This window comes from Orcinus orca, chromosome 1, assembly GCF_937001465.1.
Source record: "Orcinus orca chromosome 1, mOrcOrc1.1, whole genome shotgun sequence".
In the NCBI taxonomy this organism is placed as follows: domain Eukaryota; kingdom Metazoa; phylum Chordata; class Mammalia; order Artiodactyla; family Delphinidae; genus Orcinus; species Orcinus orca.
In genome coordinates, this window is record NC_064559.1 from 191,765,028 (window position 1) to 191,786,965 (window position 21,938).

The 21,938-nt window shown below is 50.8% G+C and overlaps 2 protein-coding genes across 4 annotated transcripts; one reads left to right on the forward strand and one right to left on the reverse strand.

The window, feature by feature from the left end:
* Window positions 1-2,878: 2,878 nt before the first annotated feature.
* Window positions 2,879-11,772, reverse strand: LOC117200185 (protein CEBPZOS-like). The gene is given in 3 exon segments (XM_033422484.2): window positions 2,879-5,883; window positions 10,272-11,203; window positions 11,635-11,772. A coding segment is annotated over 1 exon segment (261 nt). The 5' UTR covers window positions 3,659-5,883; window positions 10,272-11,203; window positions 11,635-11,772; the 3' UTR covers window positions 2,879-3,397.
* Window positions 11,705-19,620, forward strand: KDF1 (keratinocyte differentiation factor 1). 3 transcript variants are annotated; one of them, XM_049699324.1, is made up of 5 exons: window positions 11,867-11,883; window positions 13,130-13,216; window positions 16,755-17,825; window positions 18,331-18,405; window positions 18,962-19,620. In XM_049699324.1, the coding sequence occupies exons 3-5, from the start codon at window positions 16,787-16,789 to the stop codon at window positions 19,042-19,044; spliced, it is 1,197 nt and encodes a 398-aa protein (XP_049555281.1). In that variant the 5' UTR covers window positions 11,867-11,883; window positions 13,130-13,216; window positions 16,755-16,786; the 3' UTR covers window positions 19,045-19,620. The 3 variants fall into 3 exon arrangements, with proteins under 3 accessions (XP_033278374.1, XP_004266671.1, XP_049555281.1); XM_033422483.2 differs by lacking the exons at window positions 11,867-11,883; window positions 13,130-13,216 and adding an exon at window positions 11,705-11,822; XM_004266623.3 differs by lacking the exon at window positions 13,130-13,216 and having other exon boundaries at window positions 11,783-11,883.
* The last annotated feature ends 2,318 nt before the right edge of the window (window positions 19,621-21,938 follow it).

Consider the following 21,938-nt stretch of genomic DNA (forward strand, 5'->3'; position numbering starts at 1 on the left):
AAGACCAGGGTAGGTCCTGGCCGACCACAGGCACAGGTAAATTTGCTCTGAATACTTTAATGACCATCTGGCTCTGGATCAAGTCCCTCCTGCTCACTCACAATGAGGGTCCTGCTCTGCCTGTCTGCCACCCCCACCACCACAGGGGTGGCTGGTGGAGGTTCTGGGGATCATCCTCCAGGCTCCAGAAGGACCACTGCATTGGCCTCAGCTGCTCAGCTGTAGGATGCTAAGGAACAAGGACTCTGCTAAGGGACAGATTCCCAGACCCAGGGTCCACGGGGATGCAAGGGTATGGCTCTGGGACAGAAAACTGCCCAGAGCTTCCAGGGACCACAGTGCGAGGCTCTTTCTCCCACTGTGGGAGTGGCAGTTCAGGCTTCCCGATCCCAGGAAATGGATGGATCTAGGCCCTGGATTCAAGGGGACAAGTGGCATTCAGAAGACTGGACCCCATATTGAATGTCCCTTAGATCACCAAAGATTCCATGTGCCAAGCATGGCTGGCACTGAATGGCACAGTCCCTGACCTGATACGATCATGCTGGTCAGGTGACCAGGGAGGCCTGGTGATCAGACTGAAGAACCTTGTTCATGTCTGGTTCTGTAACACCTCTGGGCCTTGGCCCAACCCTGCGGGCTGTCATGGGTTGAGAGAGTCCAACAATAATGGAAACTGGATTTCCCACCAGCCAGATGGAATGAGGGCTCTGAGTGGGTTTTTAAAAATAGCCTGTATCTTCCCTACCTGATTGTGTGCACCCATATTCATACCCACTACACCTGCTTCAGCCTTTTTTCTCGCTTCTGTCTCTTTCTGACTCTCTCTAGGTGTGTCTCTATCTTCCTTTCCAGGTCTTTCTCTGATTCTGCCTTCCCCTCCCCCCAGCCTCCCTCCCCGGCCCCACCTGCTGCAGAGCACCCTGGCTCCAAGGAAAAGAAGCTTTTGCTGTGAGCGCATCAGATGCCAGGACCTCCCCTCCCACTACCTCCGTCTCCTCCATGCGCCCCCTCCTCCTGTATCTAGGCCTGGGCTCAGCAGCCACTCCCCCCACTGCCACCCCCAGACAAGCTGGGAGGAAGGAGCAGCTTGGATGTGGGGCTTGGATGGGGGTCGGCTTGGATGAAGGGCTGCCTTTCCCTTCTGCAGGGAGACCAGAGCCCAGCTGGCTCGTGAATTATGGAGCTCCTGTGCTAGTGGCTCTACTTGGCGGAGCGCTGGGACCCACAGCACCAGCCTAGGAGAGTGGGACAAACTCAAGGTCATAGAAGAGTGGGACGAACTCAAGGTCATAGAAGAGTGGGACAAACTCAAGGTCATTCAGGTTGAAGCAAGACTCTAAGCTCCCAGCCTCCCTCCTATCCCCTCACTTGAGCCCCCAGGGCTAAACCTGGCAACTCCGCACCTTTCCTCACTTTATGGGGAACCCATCCCAGCCCTAGTCAGAGGTACCCCATGCTCTCCCCTGGCCCAGGCCTCTGACCTCCACACAGTTGCCCTCCATCCTTCGTCCCTCAGACAGAGGGCCCCTGAGGGTGGGACTCCACAGGAGGGGCCTGAGGGCAAGCCTGCTCAGACTGGGGGCTCCAAGTCTGGGTCTGCCCATCCCCAGTCTGTGTCACCACCTCCCTTAATGTCTCCTCACAGGGCTCTACCTTACTTAGGGGAGGTGGCACAAAGCCAGGACCCAGGGAGGGGCACTCCACAGCAGCTCCCACGCCAGCCTCTGGGCACATCCCTGCAAGCTCAAGAGAGAATCCTGCCTTTCCCAACCATCCCTATGATTTCAGCAAGAATTGAACAGTGTGGAAAGAAGCCCAGGATGTGAGGAGCTGGACCTCGGTTGAATGACTTACCCGCTCTGAGTTTCAGTTTGCTCATCCATAAAATGGGAAGAATAATATCTGCAGGTGGTCTTCCCAGAGCCTACTTGTGGGCCTGCTCTCACCTCTTCACTGCCACGGCTAGAAGGCAGCTATAGGGCCCAGGCTGGCCTCTATCTACTCCAGCTCCACTGTCTTGTCTATTTATTTTTCTAGTACTCCTCCATTGGGAACCACTCCTGGAATCCCTCCCCTGAGACCCCAAAATGCCCTGGACAACCTTCCACTGCAGCACTAAGCTGCCACCTCTCACACTGTATTGGCACCTGTGGGTATGATCTGTCTTCCAAGGTCACATGCCAAGTCTTACTCCTCTCTGTGTCTGCAGCAGTCAGACCAGGGCAAGGCGCAGAGCAGGGGCTCAGTGATGCCTGTTGAGTGAGGGAATGGCCTAGAGGCTTTTCAGGTTCTCTACCTTGATTACCACCCCCTCCCCTGCCTCACCATACTTGCCGGGGACTTTGACTGTCCACTGCTGCTGGCTCTCCCAAGCCTACTCTCCTCCTCAGTGGCTCACTTGGGAGATCTGGGGGCGGGACACTGCACCACCACCCTACCACTTCCGACAAACCCTTGAATTTCACCCATTTCCTTAAACCACAAACCCAGGGGGTTGTGCTAAACTGTTACTTTGGTGGCCTCCAATGAAGCAGGCCTCCATGTATCCATGCCCTTGTGTGTCTCCTCCCATGCTGACTCTGGGCTTGGCTATGTGACTTGCTTTGGCCAATGGGATGCCAAGAAGCGTGAAGCAAGCAAAGAGCCAATAAGCACTTGCACAGTGGGGCTTGTCCTCTGGGAAGCCAGGTGCCTCGCTGTGAAGGTCAGCTAGACTTCTTTTCTGTTTGCTTGTTTTTTGAATTTTATGACGAATTTTATTCCAAAGTGGCCCTAGTAGTAAATACCAGAGACATTTATGTAGAGTTTGAATACTGTTTCAGGTAAAGTGAAAATGGATAAAAGCAATATTTCTAGTTAATATGTTTTTAGATAATACGATTTTAAATGTGTGACTTAAAATGTAATAAATATTAATGAACTTATTTACAAACCAGAAACAGACTCATAGACAAAGAAAACAAACCTATGGTTACCAAAGGGGAAAGGAGAGGGGGATAAATTAGATAAACAACAAGGTCCCACTGTATAGCACAGGGTACTATATTCAATATCTTGTAATATACTATAATGAAAAAGAAAAAATGTGATAAATATTTAAACTAGAAGTTTTACTATTTTATCTATTTTGAAAGGTTTATGTATTCAGAATCATAGGGGAGTTTTTTTTTTTTTTAAGGAGAACCACTTTATTTTGAGTAGTGAACAAAACTCCATTTATAATAAACAAACCTTCCATCAATTTCTTCACAGTTAGTCCAAAGAACAAAACCTCTGGCTTAGTTAGAATTTACATGTAACCTTAAATATTCTAAAATCCACCCATGTCAATTTTGGAATTTTAATCTTGCCTGAGACTATGAAATAGGGCAAACCTTGATCGATGGTCAAATTTCTAATTTTTGCTGCTAAGCCACTTTTCTTGACCTTGCTCTTGATTGTGTAACATTCCAGAATGTTCAATGGATTTGTAATAAACTTCCAAGATGAAGGGGAATTTCTTGTTCATTGTTTGCCTGAAATCTTGGCTTGTGCTCTTCTTCTCAAACAAAAAATATGTTCCAAAAAATGCTCACAGTTCAGCTACTCAAACTCCTTTAAAGATCTCCTTTGCCAGTGGATCCGTAGTACGGGCCATCCTGAGGCACGTACTCATGGAGCTGTGCAGCAGACTTCTGAATGGTAAGAGACCAGGTGACGAGAGGTCCTGAGAGAGGCAATGCCCTCGTGGTAATTGAGCCCCCGCTGCTCCCAGCTGAATGCAGACCCATAACCGACACCAGGCAAAACCAGCAGAATTAGCCAGCTGACCCCCGCTGAACCACAGAATTTTTAGAAATAATATATCATTTTAAGCCACTAGGTTTTGGGGTGGTTTATTTCTCAGCAATAGATAACTGAACCAAGGGCCATCCTGAGCCCTCTCTGCCAATGTCTGGCACATCCAGTCCTGTGGGGTCCACATCCAGAATATATCATGTATCCGACCGCTTCTCACCTCCTTCCCAGGCACACCCTGGTCCGGGCCACTGTCACTCTCGCCTGGATTATTCCCAAAGCCTCCTCACTGGACTCCCTGCCTCCACTCTTACTCTCCAGCAATCATCATACAGGGACCAGAGTGAAGCTTCTGGGGTATTAGTCAGATCAAGTCACCACCCCCCACTTGAGACCCTCGTTACTTCCTATATCACTTAGATTAAAAGACAGACTCTTCAGTGGCCTTTGAGCCCTGTGCAGTCCAGTGCCCGCCACGTCTCCACCCCACCACCAGTCACGCTCCCCTTGCTCCATGCGCTCCAGCAATGCTAGCTTCCTTTCTGTTTCTCGAACATGCCAATCTCATCTCCATCTTGCGCCATTCGCACCAGCTCCTTACTCTGCCCAGAAGACTCTTCCTCTAGGTCTTTCTGTCTAAGTCTTCCAGTTCTCAGCTTACACATCCGCATCCCAGAAAGGCTACTTATAGAAGAGGGAACTGAGGCTTGGAGAAGTGAGGTCATGTCCCACGTACCCACAGTTAGGAAGAGTCTGGGCTGAGTTTTCATCCTAGGTCTATGTAAGCCCCCACTCCAGGGTTCTTCCTGCCACATCAGTGGTTTGGGGGGGCTCCCGAGAAAGGGGAGGAGTTGGAGGGGCTTCTTCACTTACTCCTCCCACAAACGCTCCCAGCCATAGCCCTTGGACCCTGTCCTGAGCTGGGTGCTGGGAACTCAGAGATGAATCAGACTAGACTGTACTCTCCGGGAGCTCCTGTCTTGGGAGAGGGAAAGCATCAGAGGAGGGCTCAGACAGCCTCATGCGGTAACTCAGGGAGACAGCCTTCTAGCTGGGGCCTCTCTGGGAAGGCTTAATAGGGGATGTGAGACTGGCTGGGGGCGGGGGGAGAGAGCCAGAAATTGGGGGTGGTGTTCAGTGGCCAGAGCTGCCTATTGTTCCCTGTGAGGGACCGGGAGACTCAGCATCGGCTATGTGTGTCCAAGCCGCTGTGTGTGTGTGTTGTGTTGTGTGTGTATGTGTGTAAGAGAGTGAGGGAGCAGTACCGGGGGTAAGGTAGAGGCTAGGCAAGAGAAGGGCTGAATGAATAGATTTTACTGTTGTGGAAACTAAAGCCCAGAGAGGCTGAGTTGCTGCCCCAGCTCACAAAGCACTAGGTGGTAAAGGCAGGATTTGAACCGAGCCTGTCTTGACACCACCTCCTCCAGGGCCCACTGCTTATTCACTATGTGACCTCAGCTAAAGCCATTCTCTTCAGGAGCCTTATTTCCTCATCAGTAAACTGAAGGAGTTGGATGAAGTTTCTTCCAGCATGAGGACGCTGCAGAAAATACCTCTACTAGAGCTTAGAACCAAATTCAGAACCAAAGAAGCAGCCACCGGCTCAACCTGGTACAGGATGGCTTCTTAGCCTGCAGCTCCCTCCAGGCCTAGCAACTGGGTGCCATGCAAACTAAAGCCAGGGAGCCCCAGTAATTCCCCCAGTGTCAGGTGGACCTGGGGTCTCCCTCTCAACAGCCCAACCTAGAGTTCCAAGAGCACTTATAGCCCAGCTCCAACTACACCTCTAACCACATTATCAGCCCAGCCCAGAGCCCAGCTTACTTGTCCAACATTCCCCAGCATAACTCCAGGACTCCCCTGGTTCTCTCCAGCCTCCAGGAACACCATCCTTTAGCCAAAGAAGGAAAGGGGAGAGGCAACTCTGAATGGTCATTGGCCCACTGTTTGACAAATATAGACAGACTGACCAATCAGAAGAGCCAAGACAGCCTCAACTTCCATGTTCCAATTCTGTTCATCCTCCACCATTCTATTCCCATGGGGTTCCCTTTCAGGTGGTTCCATTCCATTTATGCCATTCAGAATTCCAGGAAATTATATCTGGGAAAGAGAGGTATGGTAAGTAGAATTAGAGCTGATTACAGAAGGAAATTCTTGAGGGGAGAATTCCCCCATTCTGCTGGGGCCTGGGGCATTCTCCAGAGCCCAGTTTCAGTGGTATTCAGAGGAGCCACTGCAAAGAGCTCAGGCTCTGAACAGAAAGAACTTGGGCTCAGTTCTGGGCTCTGCCCCTTAACTAGTTGTGTGAACTTGGGCAAGAGGCTTACATCTCTGAACCTCTGTTTTCTTAGCTATAAAATAAGGAGTTGGGATCTATATTCACTGAGTTATTGCGAGGATTAAATGGGAATAAGGCTCCTAATATACCTAACACATAGTAGATGATTATGGTAAGTCATAGTAATGTGTTCTCCTGCTTATTCTCAGAGGCAGTGGTCTGGCCTCTGAGAGTCCTGGCCCCAGAATAGCTGGGGAGGCAGAGAGGGGGCAGGAAGAAGGGGTTAAAATAAAATAGCTGTCATTTAATTACCATGTGCTGGCCTCTGTAGTAATCACCACATGAAACTATTACTACTTTAACATTGTGGACAAGGCGTCTGAGGCACAGAGAAGTTCAGTAATGTGGTCAAAGTCACACAGCTAGCAAGTGGCAGAATTGGGACATAAATTCAGGCTCCCTGGCTCCAGAGTTCAAACTCTGAACCACCGTTCTGGCCTACCTCACATGAATCCCATTTTAGGATGAGAAACGCTAAGGTTCAAAGAGATAAGTTCACACTGCTGCTGAACAGGGGTATATCTAGGACTCCAACTTAGATCCCGTGACTCTGAAGTTCTGGCAATTTCTGCCGTTGAGTGCTGCCCCCTAGTGCCCCCTATGGGAAAAGCACACCAGAGGCACGGAGCACATACCCATGGATCCACACTCCACTGCCCACACTCCCCTGACCCACTGCTTCTCCTCACACCCAAAGCTGCAGGTCTTATAGCTTCTGAGTATCACTGTGAATGTCATCCATATATACAATCATGATATTTCTTGGCCATCTCACAAATCCTTAAATTCAACAGGTCTAACTCCATGTTTATACTTTTATACCCCAAACCTGCCCTCCCCAGTCATCTCCATCCATCCACTAGCACAAGCCAGAACCCCAGACATCCTTGACACCTCCCTCTCCCCCTCATTCTTTCACCAGTCCAGGAGCCTGAATGGTGGCTGAGGAAGGAGACCAGAAAAGTAAACATCGATCAGAACAGAGCAACAGCGGTGGAAGCAGAGGATCAGGACAATGGCCCCCAGTTGTGGCCAAGAGGAAAAACTGAACTCAGGTGGTTAGAAAGGCAGGACTTTCTGCTTAGAAAGAAGCCCAAAGACAGCTTTAAGGGCCAGGAGGAGGACACAGTGTTTCTTACTGGGAGCCAGAAGGACTGGGTTCCCACCCAGCTCCACTACTAACTCACAGTATGGCCTTGGGACCGTGATGTGCCTCAGTTTCCCCATCTGTAAAATGAATATGACCATGGCTACCTCTAGGGCTTGATCCTTTGTTGTAAGTTTCAAATTTAAAGGTGTTTGCTTTGTAAACTGTAAAGAGAAGTGCACAGGAGAGGTGGACTATTATCTGGAAACTTCACTCCAATAGACTTCTCTCCTTTGTTATGCTAAATGCTGGACCCATAAGGTACCTTGTTTTGTTTTCAAAGAATGTTATCAGTTTGGGGGCTTTTTTTTTTTTTTTTTTGGCCAAGCCAGGATCTTAGTTCCCCGACCAGGGATTGAACCCAGGCCCTCAGCAGTGAAAACACCAAGTCCTAACCAGTGGACCTCCAGGGAATTCCGTTGGGGGCTTTTTTTTTTTTTAATCTTCTCTTTTCTTTTTTTTTAATTGATTTATTTTTGGCGGCATTGGGTCTTCGCTGCTGCGCGCGGGCTTCAGTAGCTTTGGCACGCAGGCTCAGTAGTCGTGGCTCGCGGGCTCTAGAGCACAGGCTCAGTAGTTGTGGCACACGGGCTAAGTTGTTCCACGGCATGTGGGATCTTCCCGGACCAGGGCTCAAACCTGTGTGCCCTGCAGTGGCAGGCAGATTCTTAACCACTGCGCCACCAGGGAAGCCCATTGGGTTGTTTTTTTTTGTTTGTTTGGTTTTTTTTTGGCGGTACGCGGGCCTCTCACTGCTGTGGCCTCTCCCGTTGCGGAGCACAGGCTCCGGACGCACAGGCTCAGTGGCCATGGCTCACGGGCCCAGCCGCTCCGCAGCATGTGGGATCTTCCCAGACCCGGGCACGAACCCGCGTCCCCTGCATCGGCAGGCAGACTGTCAACCACTGCGCCACCAGGGAATCCCTGGGGTTTTTTTAATTGTGGTAAACAAACAAACAGAAACAACAACATATATATATATATATATATATATATATATATATACAGAAAATTTGCCATTTTGCCCATTTTTAAGTTACAATTCGGTGGCATTAATTACATTCACACTGTTGTGCAACCATCACCATTTTCTATTTCCAAAATTTTTCATCATCCCAGATAGAAACTCTGTACCCATTAAGCAATAACTCCCAATTCCTCCCTCCCTCCAGCCCCTGGAAACCTCTAATCCCTGTCTCTATGAATTTGTTTATTATTCTGAATATTTAATATAAGTGGAATCTCAATATTTGTCCTTCTGTGTCTGGCTTATTTTACTTAGCATGATGTCTTCAAGGTTCATCTATGGTGTAGCATGTATCAGAACTTCATTCGTTTCACGGCTAAACAATACTCCATTGTGCGTATATACTATATTTAGTTTATCCACTCATCTGTTGACAGACACTTGAGTTTTCCACCGTTTGGCTATGGTGAATAGTGCTGCAATGAACACTGGCATATAAGTACCTGTTTGAGTCCCTGTTTTCAGTTCTTTTGGGTATATACCTACACTGTCATCAGTTTTTGACAGAGTTTTTCAGTATACACTGTGGCAGGGGTATGGGCCCTTGGGAACAAGGCCCAGTGTATTTGCGTGTGGGAGGGAGAAGGGCAGATGAGGAGAGAGGTTTCAGTGTGGCTATGATTAAAATACCAGCTAACTTGTGCCTTTTGCAAAGTACTCCACAAAACACTCTGGAGGAGGAACTATTATCATCTCCATTTTACAGATGAGGAAAAGGGAAGTGGCTTCTCCAGGGCCCCACAGCTGGTGAGAGGTAGGGGCTCCAGAGAAAGTTTCCCTCACACATCAGCAAGTGCAGGCGGAGGTTCAGAGATCATATTTCCCTTCCTTCCCCTTTTTTCTTTTTTTTCCTTTCTAGACAAAGAAAGTAGTTCTGAGGTGCTTCAATCATCATGTTCCTACTTATTAATCTACAGCATTTTAGGTATTACAGAATCAGAATTTTATAATGTACTTTTACTAAACATGGTCTGGAAAAAGCAAAACTATGAAGACAGAAGAAAGATCAGTGGTTGCCAAGGGCTGAGATAGTGGGGAGCAACTGATTGCAGAAGGGTTTAGGGAAATTCGGGGCGGGTGATGAAAATGACCTATATTTTGATTTGTGGTGGTGGTTATGCAACTGTATGTATTTTTCAAAACTCACAGAACTGTACCCTAAAAAAGGTAAGTTTTACTGTATGTAAATTATACTTTAATCTTTAAAAAAAAGAATGAATAAATGAATGGGGGAAAACTAAATAAGATTCCAGATGCTTGGATTTTTGCTACCTTGAAAACCTGGCAAGTAACCGTGCCCTTAATTATTTAGTTACAGCATAAGTTGCTATTTTTTTCATGCATTCATTCATTCATGATAAAATGAAAGTCCTTGAATCCAACACAAGAATCAGAACATCACTAAAACTTAAATCTGCTTATGGTTCCCCACCATTCCTGACCCCTCCACTACCCCACCCCCAGGCAATCACTATTCTGAATTGTGTTCCTCATTCTCTTGCTTTTTTTTTTTGTTTTTTTTTTCACACATAAATTACGTTTAACCTTCTGAATTTGCCCTCTCCCCCTTTTTTTAGGTTAAAACAGGTCAAAAACAGCAACTTCATATGGTTCAACCCAATATTATGCCTAAATATAGTACTTCTAGTTGTATTTGAACTTTATGAAAAGGATACCATTCCACATGCACTCTTCTGGGGCTTGCATTTTTTTCACTCAGTATTATGTCACCGTGATCCAGCCATACTGCTATTTTTCACTCATTTTCTACTGCTATGTAATTATTCCACATCTCTTTACCTCCTGTCAGTGGCATTTGGATGTTTTCTGTTTGGGGCTACTGTGAATAATGTTTCTACTACCATTCTTGTACATGTCTCTTGGCATATGTGTGAAATTCTTGTGTCTGTAACACAGGAATGCACTTACTGGGTCTTAGGGCACACAGATGTTCAATTGTACACTATGTGACTCACTTTCTGAGCTCCAAATGAAGGTACAATGGCCACTTGCCCCAGGTGAGAATGTGAACAAGATCTGGTGGGAGGGACTGCCAAGGAGGGTCTCTGGTGGAAATTGAGCATCTACTCTGTGCACATGGCAGGGCACCTGTGGAATGAGACAATGGTGTCCTGAGAGGTGAGATAGGGAAGGAAACCCCCCAGTTGCCATGGGAATTAGCTTCCAAGGAGTGTCCCACCCTGGTTGGGCAAGGAGAGGACTAGGCAACTCAAACAGGGCAGACAAAGATACTGTCCTAATTGGCAGTATCTCCATCTAGGCTTAGGAGGTTGTGTATCTTTGGTACACCTGGAGGGAAAAGGGCTAGGCAGTACTGAACTCCTCCCACTTACCAATCCTTACCCCAGTGATCTCTTCCTGTATCCTTTAACTCATTTTGCATCCATTATCTTTTTTAATTCTCCCAGTTGGAGAGAGGTACTATTATCTCCACAGACGAGACTTAGAGAAGGAAGTGTCTTGCCCAAAGTCACACCATTTGGGCCAACTGCCTGAGCAAATAATTTCCCCGTCCTAAGTCTCAGTTTCCTCACCTGTAAAATGGGAATGATAACACCTGAGGTGTTATCCTCAGGTGTAAGGACTAAATAATACTATGCAAGTAAGGGGGTTAGCATGGATCGTGGAGATGTTCCCTAAAAGTCACTTGTTTATTGGTGCTATTGTTGTTATTAAGTTGGTATTAAGGGGAGCAGGAACCCAGAATAATCCAACTCCTGACTCTTGCCACGCAATGATGTTGCCTCTTGCAGAAACCCCATGGGATGCGGTGATCATGGCCCATTGTGACCAACTCTGCTGATCTGGGATGTTTCAGGACTGCACAGCCCAGTCTCCTCTTCCACCCGCCCCAGAGCAGAGGCCTCTGTCTTCCTCTGCAGACTTCCTGGAAAAAAGAAGGTGAACTGATCAGAGCAGAGGAACCAGGACCCCAGTTCTGCCTCAGGACAAACGGAGAAATCAGGTCCCAACAATTCAATCAGTAGAGAATATCTGCTGAGCGCCTAGGATGTGCCAGGTCCTGCTCTGGGCACCCGGGGCATTTGGGAACAAGAGCATACTCTAGTCAGAGGCTAAAGGAGGGGACGGAAGACAAGAAAACAGTGTGCTGAGTATTATGATAAAGAGTACAGAGAAAACCAGACAGGCGTAGGGGTCAGGGAAGGAGTTTCAGGAGACACGCCCTTTGAGCTTAGCCTTTAAGGCCCGGCAAGTCCTCCGCAGCAGCTCAGAGATTGCTGGGCCCATCTGTCCATTTAACAGAAAAGCAAACTGAGCCCCGGCGTCTGTCCACCGTGCCCGCCACACCTCACTTACCCGGACTAGGCCGAGCGCTGCTCTCGCAGTCCGCGGACGGAGGGCCAGAGGCCGGCCGCAGTGCCCGCCCAGCTCCCAGGGCGGGGCCTCGGCCCAGGTGCGCGGCGGAGGCGCTTCGCGGAGGCAGGAAGTGTGTCCCCAGCGGCGACCCGTGCAGCGCTCCCGCGAGACGCTCACCTGCGCCCCAGGTGAGCGGCGAGGGGGGCGGGGGGAGGGGCCGAGCTGGAGGCGGCTCACCTGGCGGGACAGGTAAGCCCCGCGCGGGCCCGAGGGGGCGCGAACCAAGGCGGCACCGGTGTGGAGAGACCCCCGAGACTACGCCCGAGCGTGCGAGGGTCCCGGGGCCGGTTCCATCGGTGCCACCCTCCCACTTCCGGGGTGCGCGGGCCGGGCCCGGCCAGGGAGCGGCCTGAGCGGGCGCCTGGGCTGGGCGGGCAAACTGGGGTGAGGGGGCCGTGTTCGCCCTTAGGGCTGCGCTGGCTTGGGGTGGGAGCCGTGCTTGCCGGGGAGGCGGGGGCGGGAGGGGAGAGGGGGCCGTGCACACCCTGAGGAACAGTGTCGAGAGGCTGGGTCCGCCCGCGGGAAGAGGGCCCCTGCATCTGGAGAAGCTGGTGCTTGCCCCGAGGGCATTGCTGCTGTAGGGGCTATGCTAGTCCGAGCGGCAGTGCCTGGGTCTGCTTCTCCCTTGCCCCCGGGACTAGGTGCCCGCGGATGCGGGAGTCCCGGGCTGAGCCTTTGGGGCAGGAGATCAAGGGTGCACGGATGCCAGGCACGAGAGCCGACGGCTGTTTCGTGAGCAGGGCTGGGGTGCCACTTTCGGCCGGGTGTGCAAGACTCGAGTGGGTGGGACACAGGCTGGTGCGACCGGTCCTGACCTGAGCACCTTCGGAAGAAGGGGATGGGATGGAGACAGACCTCGGAGTGTGTGTGTTCTCAGGGACTAAGGGGGAGTGGGAGAGCATCAGTTAGAAGTTTGGGGAGGGTGTGCCTGGGGCCTGGGAGCTTCTGACCCTGAGGAGGATCCCTGCAGTGCCTTGGGGCGCCCAGTGACCCAGCCCCTCCCAGATGCCAGGCACAGCTCTAAGGCCCCTGAGCAGTAAGATCTCATTTAAACCTCAAGGTGGCCCCTGAAGACACTCCTCACTCCCCTTGGTAAAGAAAAGAAAACTGAGGCCAGGAGTCTTACCCCAGGCCACAACAGGAGCCCCTGCTAAACCAAGAGACTGGTGTTCCTAGGATTTTGGAGGTGGGGGCAGCAGCAGTGAGGGGGAGATAGAGCCAGGACAAAATGGGTTGAGATTGACTTTAGGAGGGTTTAGGGCCTAGAAAGGAGGGGAAAACTGAAGTCAAGCACTGTCCTTACCCCAGGTCTTCTCCCCCTTTCCTCCATCCCACCCCGCCCCACCCCCTCCTCGAGATGTGTGGCACAGAGCAAAGTACAGGGGCTCCAGAGTCTGGCGGACCACAGTACAAATCCAGCTCCATTCCTTTCCAGCTAGGTGTCTCTGGGCAAGTCACTTCACCTCTCTGAGCTTCAGATTCCTGACCTGTAAAGTGGAGATATAATACTTACCGAGCAATTGTGAGTGTTAAATAAAGCAAAAGTCCTCTTGGGCTGGAGCCTATTTCTGGCCCATTTGCTGCTGCTTCCTCAGCATTTAGTACAGTGCTGAGCACATGGTAGGTGCTCAGAAAATATTTGTTGGATGAATTTAATGAATGGTAGCGACTGCTAAAACCTTGGAGGTAGAGGAGGAGACAGTAACCAAGACCATGAACAATAACCTCTTGTTGTTCTTACAAACCCCAGGTACCCCAGAGCTCAGTGTGGTTCAAACAGTGTAGATGTGCCCACCCTCCTGATCCAAGGGCTGAGCCTGGAAGACTCAGGGCTCTCCCTATGCAGGCCCTCCTTGGGCACAGGCTCACCCATGGAGCTGGCAGCTGACCACTTTGCCCCCTTCCTCCCAAATAATAGATGGGATGGGGTAGTGGATAGGAGTCTGGGCCAGGCCACTTGCATTCAAACAGCTGTGTGACTTTGGACAACTTAGTTAACCTCTCTGTGCCTCTGTATAACAACAATAACAATAATACCTACAAATAGTTTTGTGAGAATTAATTAGTTGAATACATTTAAAGCACTGAGAATAATGTAAGCTTTCAATAATTAACTCTTTCACTAGAAGGCAAACTCCTGAGGTTAGGGAATTTTGTCTGTTTTACCACTTTATCCACGGAATTTAGAAGTGTCTGGCATACAGCAGGCTCTCAGTAAATATTCATTAAATGAGTGAATGAATAAATACATACCCACCCCAACATTGCTCAAACCCAGGCAAAGGTTTTTAACCGCTTGCCTCTCTGGATTGTGAGGGACTTTCAAGTCACCTATTACAATTTCAGTTTGCACACCTTTGGAGGGGGACTTCACCTTACTCTCGCCAGACTGCTGCTCCCCCCACTCTGGTCAGCCTGGAGCCTACGTCCTTTCTCTTTCTACCTAATGGTCCTGGTTCTACCCAGAGGTCACACAGAATGTATCAGTCTCCTGAAGTACTTACTGTACCAACCCTGTTCCAGACACTGATGCAGAAAGGAATCAGACACAGTCCCTGCCCCTCGGGGTCATATAGGCTTATCTTCAAACAATTGGTTCAAAGCCAACTCAGCTGACCAAGAGCCCAGCAGAATGCTGTGGGGAGAGGGGCTCCCATCTGACTTGAGGTTCTGGAGTGTCCTTGGAGAAGGACCAAGCGGGGCTGGGGGAATGGGTTGAAGAGTTGCAGGAATAGTTAAAGAATTCCTGTATCCTCCTCATCCGCATTCACCATGGCTAACATTCCCTCCTTTTCTCTGTCTACACACATATACCTTCTGTTTTGGGGGGAACACTTTGAGATTAGGTTGCAGGCATCATGCTTCTTTACCCCTAAATGCTTCAGTATATGTTGCCTAAGAATAAAAACATTGTCTTATTTAACATTGAATTTAACATTGGAAATTTAACATTGACGTAATACTATTAAGTAATATACAGTCTATTTTTAAATTTTACCAATTATCCAATTTCTCCTTGTGATCCAGGATTCAATTCAGGATCACACAGTCCATTTAGAGTCATGTCCCTTAACTTGGGCTTGTCTGATGTTTCTTCATGATTACATTCAGGTTATACATTTTTGGCAGGACTACTCCATAAGTGATGCTGTGTCCATTTTAGTGCATAGTATCAGGAGACACATCATGTCAGTTTGTCCCATTATTAATAACGTTAACTTTGATCATTTGATAAGTAGTGTCTGCCAAGTTTCTCCAGATTTGTGTTTTGTTGTTGTTGTTGTTTTAAATTGTCCCTGGCTGCCATAAGTAGAAGGGAGTAGAGGTGGCCAGAATGGGGGCCTTGACAGTATGTGGGTGAGAGATGGTGGTAGGCCAGTTTAGGGAGGTAGCATTGATTTGCCCAAAGCACATTGCCTATTAGAGCCAGAACTGGGACTAGGATACAGATATCCTGATGCCCAGTCCCAGGTTCCTTTCACATCAGGGATAAATAAAAAGTTAAGAGATTAATGTCTCAGAAAATCCAGGCTAAGGATAGTAACTCCCCAGCACACCCCTACATGTGATCAAGGACCCTCCCAAGTACATCACTACGTAATGTTCCCGCAGGCAGAGTTGTTTACTCCCATGATGCCCCATATATCCTACGTGTTCCAGCTCATGAGCTTTTAAGCATCTGTTTTCCCTACAAAACCATGTGTGAATCACAGGAACAGCGCCTATAGTTCATTCATTTTTGGTTCTTCTGTACCTAACACAGGGCCAGGTTCAGTGAAATCTTAGCTCTGAGCTTGCTAGCAACCAAGTCGAAAAGGGAAAGAAGATGTATTTTGAGGCTTGGCTTTCTCGTCTAGTCAAAGGAAGCAAAACAGTGCTTGATGTTAAATGTTGATAGGAGAGCAAATCTGAGCCATACTGAAACATTGACCGGGGACCTGTTGATTCCCATGTCTGATTTGAAAGAGGAGGGGAAGAAAGGGAAGGTGGTAATGATCAGGTTCTGTAGCAAGTCCATGGAAAGGCATTTGTTGAGCATCCTCAGAGGCTCTGTGCTGCTGGGCTTACCAACAGTGGGAAGAAACTCAGGGAGACCGTTGCCCAGAAAGTGAGATCCCAGGAGATTTTTCTTTTTATATGGTAAAATATGCATAAAATTTACCATTTTAATTTTTTTAAGTAATTTTAACGTTATAGTCCTGTGACGTTAAACACATTCACACTGTTGTATAACCATCACCACCATGCATCTCTAGAACTTTTTCATCTTCCCAAACTGAAACTCTACCCGTTATATACTAACTTTCCATTCTCCCCCAACTCCAGCAACTACCATTCTACTTTCTGTCTCTGTGAATTTGACTGTTCTAGATATTTCATATAAGTGGGACCATACAATATTTGTCCTTTGGTGTCAGGCTTATTTCATGTAGCGTAACGTCTCAAGGTTTATCAATGTTATAGCGTGTATCAGAATTTCATTCCTTTTTAGGGCTGAATAATATTCCATTGTGTGTATAGACCACATTTTGTTTATTCATTCATCCATCAATGAACATTTGGGTTGTTTCCATCTCTGCCTATTGTGAATAATGCTGCTGTGAACATTGGTGTACCAATATCTGTTTGAGTGCCTGTTTTCAATCATTTTGAGTATACACGCAGAAGTGATATTGCTGGATCAGATGGTAATTTTATGTTTAACTTTTCGAGGAAACTCCACACTGTTTTCCACAGCAGCCATACCACTCTATATTCCCACCAGCAATGCACAAGGGTTCCAACTTCTCCGTATCTTCTCCAATGGCTGTCATTTCTGTTTTTAATAGTAACCATCCCAACGGGTGTGAAGTCCCAGGAGATTCTGATACATAGTTAGACCACAGAGAGAGCTTCCTCTCTGGGGAGCAAGGGGATACTAGACAGGGCTCGTGGGCATACTTGGGCCCATCCACATCACAGAGCTCTCAGAAACCAGAAGTCTGAAGCTCCTCAGGTCATAGCGCAGGAGCTCGCCGCTGACCTCTGATCCTGACTCCTTCCTGGCCTCTCCCCCACAGGTGCCTGGCTACGGCAAACCATGCGGTGAGCCATGCCCCGCCCTGGACACCCCCGCCCATCATCTGGGCCCCCACGCTTGGGACCCTGGGAGCGGCCAACGGAGCTATGCCTGGAGACATATGACGAGCCATCCTGGGCCCCACCGAGCCGCCGCACCCGTAGGCCAGACCCCAAGGACGCCGGCCACCATGGACCCGAGAGCCTTACCTTCATCTCTGGCTCTGCTGAGCAGGCTGCTGAGCCCCCAGCCTGCTGCCTGCTCTGGCGACCCTGGGTGTGGGACTGGTGCCGGGCTGCCTTCTGCTTCCGCCGCTGCCGGGATTGCCTCCAGCGCTGTGGAGCCTGTGTGCGGGGCTGCAGCCCCTGCTTGCCCGCTGGGGACTCCCCTGAAGGGGCTGCTGAAGCCAGCTGGGTCAAGGAGCACAACGGAGTGCCCCCCAGCCCTGACCGTGCCCCTCCCAGCCGGCGGGACGGCCATCGGCTCAAGTCGGCCATGGGGAGCAGCTTCAGCTACCCTGACGTCAAGCTCAAAGGCATTCCTGTGTATCCCTACCGCAGCACCACCTCCCCAGCCCTGGACGCGGACTCCTGCTGCAAGGAGCCACTGGCCGACCCCCCACCCACGCGGCACAGCCTGCCCAGCACCCTTGCCAGCAGTCCCCGAGGCTCTGAGGAGTACTACTCCTTCCACGAGTCGGACCTGGACCTGCCCGAGATAGGCAGCGGCTCCATGTCCAGCCGAGAGATCGATGTGCTCATCTTCAAGAAGCTGACAGAGCTGTTCAGCGTACACCAGATCGACGAGCTGGCCAAGTGCACCTCAGACACTGTGTTCCTGGAGAAGACCAGTAAGATATCGGACCTTATCAGCAGCATCACCCAGGACTACCACCTGGATGAGCAGGACGCTGAGGGCCGCCTGGTACGCGGCATCATTCGCATCAGTACCCGAAAGAGCCGTGCCCGCCCGCAGACCACAGAGGGGCGCTCAACCAGGGTGGCTGCCTCTGCTGCCCCTGCCCCTGACAGTGGCCATGAGACCATGGTGGGCTCAGGGCTCAGCCAGGATGGTAGGTGGGGCCCCACAGAGCTGAGGGGCAGAGTAGAGGAGGCTCTGGACAGGGAGGGTTGCACTGGGGTCTTTGGCCACTGTGGGTCCCCTCTCAGCCGGTCCCAGCTCTTCCTCCTCCTTTTTCTCCACTCTTCTACATCCCCTAACAGGTTCTTTGTCCCCTGCTGCCACCTGCCAGAGTAGCTTTCAGGCCCAACCAGCTAGCCTAGTTAACAGGACCCAGGAACCCATGCGAATTTGGACCTCTGACCTGGCCTGGCCTAACCAAAACCCCTATCCACCGACTCATCCCTGCACAGACAGACCAACAGACTCTCTCTCTCTCTCTCTCTCTCTCTCTCTCTCTCTCTCTCTCTCTCCCCCTGCGTCTTTGTTTTAAACATCGTTTCCCTAGCCCAGCCCAGGGGTGAATGGCCCCTCTCTCAGTGGGCTGGGGGCAGAAGTGGGGAATAGGGTTGAAAGGATGTGATAATGACCACTGCCCCTTCATGTTCCCTCCCTAGAACTCACAGTGCAGATCTCCCAGGAGACGACCGCAGATGCCATCGCCAGGAAGCTGAGGCCTTATGGAGCCCCAGGTTTGGTCCTGACATGAAAGTGTGGAGAGGAGAGGGGACTGCCCTAGCAGCCCCCCACCTGTCCCTCTCCCAGCTTCCTCCTGGGGTGGGTGAGGATGGGATCAGAAAGGGACGAGAAGCCTGAGCAGCCTTATACCCCATCCCAGTCCCGCAAACTGGCTTAAAGGTTCAGCTGGGAGAGATTCAGGGGGATGCCCCTGAACCAGAGGGGAGGGGGGCAGGTGCCCAGAACTTGCATCTAAACCCAGGTCACTGGAGAGGAAAGTGGAGGGCGGGTGAGGGGGGCCATCCATTGGTGCTGAGAAGGCACCATGTGTGCTTTCTACTGCTATCCTCTTGGCTTTTACAAGCCCTGGGAGCAGGGTCATTACCCTTTAGAGAGCGAGACTGGGGTTCACAGAGGTCAAGAAACTGAGTGGATCACCCAGCCAGGATCAGACTGACCCAGGCTCGAGTCCCCCTCTGCTCCTTCTCAACAGGTTTCTCCCTGCCTGAGGGACTTGCATGAGCCCCTCCCCATCTCTGAGCCTCTGTTTCCTGCTCCCTTTCCCCTCAGGATACCAAGCCAGCCACGACTCATCCTTCCAGGGCACCGACACAGACTCTTCAGGGGCACCCCTGCTCCAGGTCTACTGCTAACCCGCACTGGGCCCAGGGGCCGCAACCCCTTCTGAGAGAAGCACATCTACTGCATGAAGAGAGGGACCAGAACCCTCTTTGTGGGAGGGAGGCCACGAGCCCAGAAGCAGTGCCCACTCTGGCTCCTCCTGCCTTGGCTGACTGGTTCCTGGACCACATGCATTTCACTGGGCCACGGTGCCCACGTCCGCCGGGTCCTCCGCTGGCCTGACCCCTGCCTGGGCCTGTTCCTTCCTGCCCACAGTCTTCAGGAAGCCTAGGTCATGGAAAGCGAAGACTGAGGGGTTAATTTCTGGAACTGGATCCTGACTCTGCCCCCGTAACATGCTCCCCCTGTAACATACACCCCATAACCAATCATGCAAACCTCCCCCTCCCCAGGACAGCTGGGAGGGAAGGTAACAGGTAAGAGAAGCTTGTCTTAAATGGATGGGGTTTGGGGGCAGGCAGGGCCTCGGGAATTCTGTGGGCAGTGCCCGATCCACGTTACGTCCTGTTGAGCAGTTAGGTTCCCGGCTGATGTCCTACATGCTAACGTGACGATAGTACAAAACTTAATAGACATCTGTCTGCTCATCTTGACTGTGATACTGTCCTTTCCGTCCCATTTGCCTGACTGCTGCCCGGAGCAGGAGACAGCATAGAGCATCCAGCCTGGCTTAGTGTCGTGGGGTTGAGGTCAGAAGGCTAAACTGAGAGCAGTGATGCCCATCTCTCAGGCTCACGGTGAGTTCTAGAGCCAGTCACAGTGTCTGTGCCTGAGAAGGGTTGACCAAGTGGTTTCTGTCATTGTTGAGAGGTCCTTCTAGGCAGGCCTGCCTGGACTCCCTCTGTTGCCCCAATTCACTGCCTGTAGGCTGGCCTGCTTCTGGCCATCCCTGCAGTTTCCGCAAATCCCGGAGCACGTGTCAGCCCACCCCCCCTCAGACTTGCTGCTCCCTCCACCTCCCCCTGGTGCGGACAGCACTCAGGGTCATGGGTGTCTGCTCAGCACTCCCAGGAGTGCGGGTCATTCTTTCACAGGTGCTGGCGCTCAGAGGTGTCAAGGAATTGAGTGGGTCATGCAGCTAGTAACTGTGGCTCTGTATCCGGAAGCTGGCCTCTTGGCAGTTGTGCCCCCAAGCTGGCAAGCTGACCTGCTTGGGGTAGAAGCAGGCTCCCCCCGTTTGGACATCAGAGCCCAGCTGGGTTCAGAAGGACCTTACTTGGCTACTCCTCACACACAGGGGTGTGTTTGTTCTCTCAGTGAGACCGGAGCAGGCCCAGCAGCCCAGTCTTGACTGATGATAAGCTAGGTGTCCAGGATCCCTCACCGCCCCACTTCACCTGCAGCGCCCCCACCCCCAACCTTCTATTGCCCTCATGGGCACCCTTTGGAAAGTGACTGGACAAACTGTACTTGTCTGTTCAGTTTCCTATTGGACACACAGGATGGTCCCTTGTGGCCATGACCACAGGGCCCAGTACCAGTGATAAAACTGGCCCCTTTCCTTAGGCCCTCTTCCAGGTCAAGGCCTCTGCGATTGAAAATGACCACAGGCCGGGAATTCCCTGGTGGTCAGTGGTTAGGATTCTGCATTTCTACTGCAGGGGGCATGAGTTCGATCCCTAGTCGGGGAACTAAGATCTCATATGCCATGCCACATGGCATGGCCAAAAAAAAAAAAGGTAAAGAAAATGACCGTGGGACTTCCCTGGTGGCGCAGTGGTTAAGAGTCCGCCTGCCAATGCAGGGGACATGGGTTCGAGCCCTGGTCGGGGAAGATCCCACATGCCACAGAGCAACTAAGCCCGCACGCCACAACTACTGAAGCCTACACGCCTAGAGCCTGTGCTCCGCAGTAAGAGAAGCCACCGCAATGAGAAGCCCGCGCACCGCAACTAGAGAAAGCCCACGCGCAGCAACGAAGACCCAATGCATCCAATAAAGAAAGAAAAGAAAAAATGACCACAGGGTACTGAAGCCCAGGGATATTGCTGGACACAGTAGGAGAATGATGCCACAGTCCTTCCATCTTAGCCTTGGCCCGAGAGCACAATTTTCCAAGCTTAGCCTTGGGAACTACTACTGGCATTCCTGGAAAAGAGGGTTTATAAGTTTGGTAAACAGACAAAGCCAAACACTGCATACCTTCTTTAAATCTTTAACAAGCTATTCTGAAATGCCAAAAGGACAGACATGCTGTGTTCCAGAAATTCAGGGGTCACCCACGGCCCACAGAGCATAGCACCCTGGCCAAGCCAACCTAGACATTCTTGCTGTAACCATGACCTCTGTGGCACCCTGCACTGTGACCTGTACTCTCCCACCAAAGGGACAGCTCTGGTGGCTGGATGTGGACCGAAGGGAACACCTCTCCAGCCCTGGCACTCCCTCGGTGGCTCACTGTGAAGCCCTACAATCTGCAGAGGTCCAGGTCAGAGACACACAATAGGCTCCACTGGGCTTCACCCTGCCTTCCCGGCCAGATCCCCACCACACACACAGCCAATCTGAGGCCTGGGCGGTTCCCCAGCCTTTGCTGCTCTCTGCCCCTGGGAAATAAGAGTGTAGTTTCAGAAACACTCGCTCCAGGGCTAGAGGACAGACCCATTGCTGTGGGAAATTGTCTTGGAGATGAAAATGGAATCAAGCCGGGCTGGTCTTAAACTTTGCTGAGTCATGGGCCCCTGTGAGAATCTGACATATGTTCTGGTCCCTTTGGCCACTTTTGCTCAGAATCATACACAGACTAAAAGCCTTGTTTAAATCCTCCATTTAAGTAATGAGAAACTGAGCCCCAGGGAGGGGCAAGGACTTGCCCTTGATCACATGGCAGAACCTGGGCTAGAAGACAAGCCCCCAGATCCCAGCAGCAGCCATAAGAGGCCTGTCCCCCAGGGAAAGGCCAGAG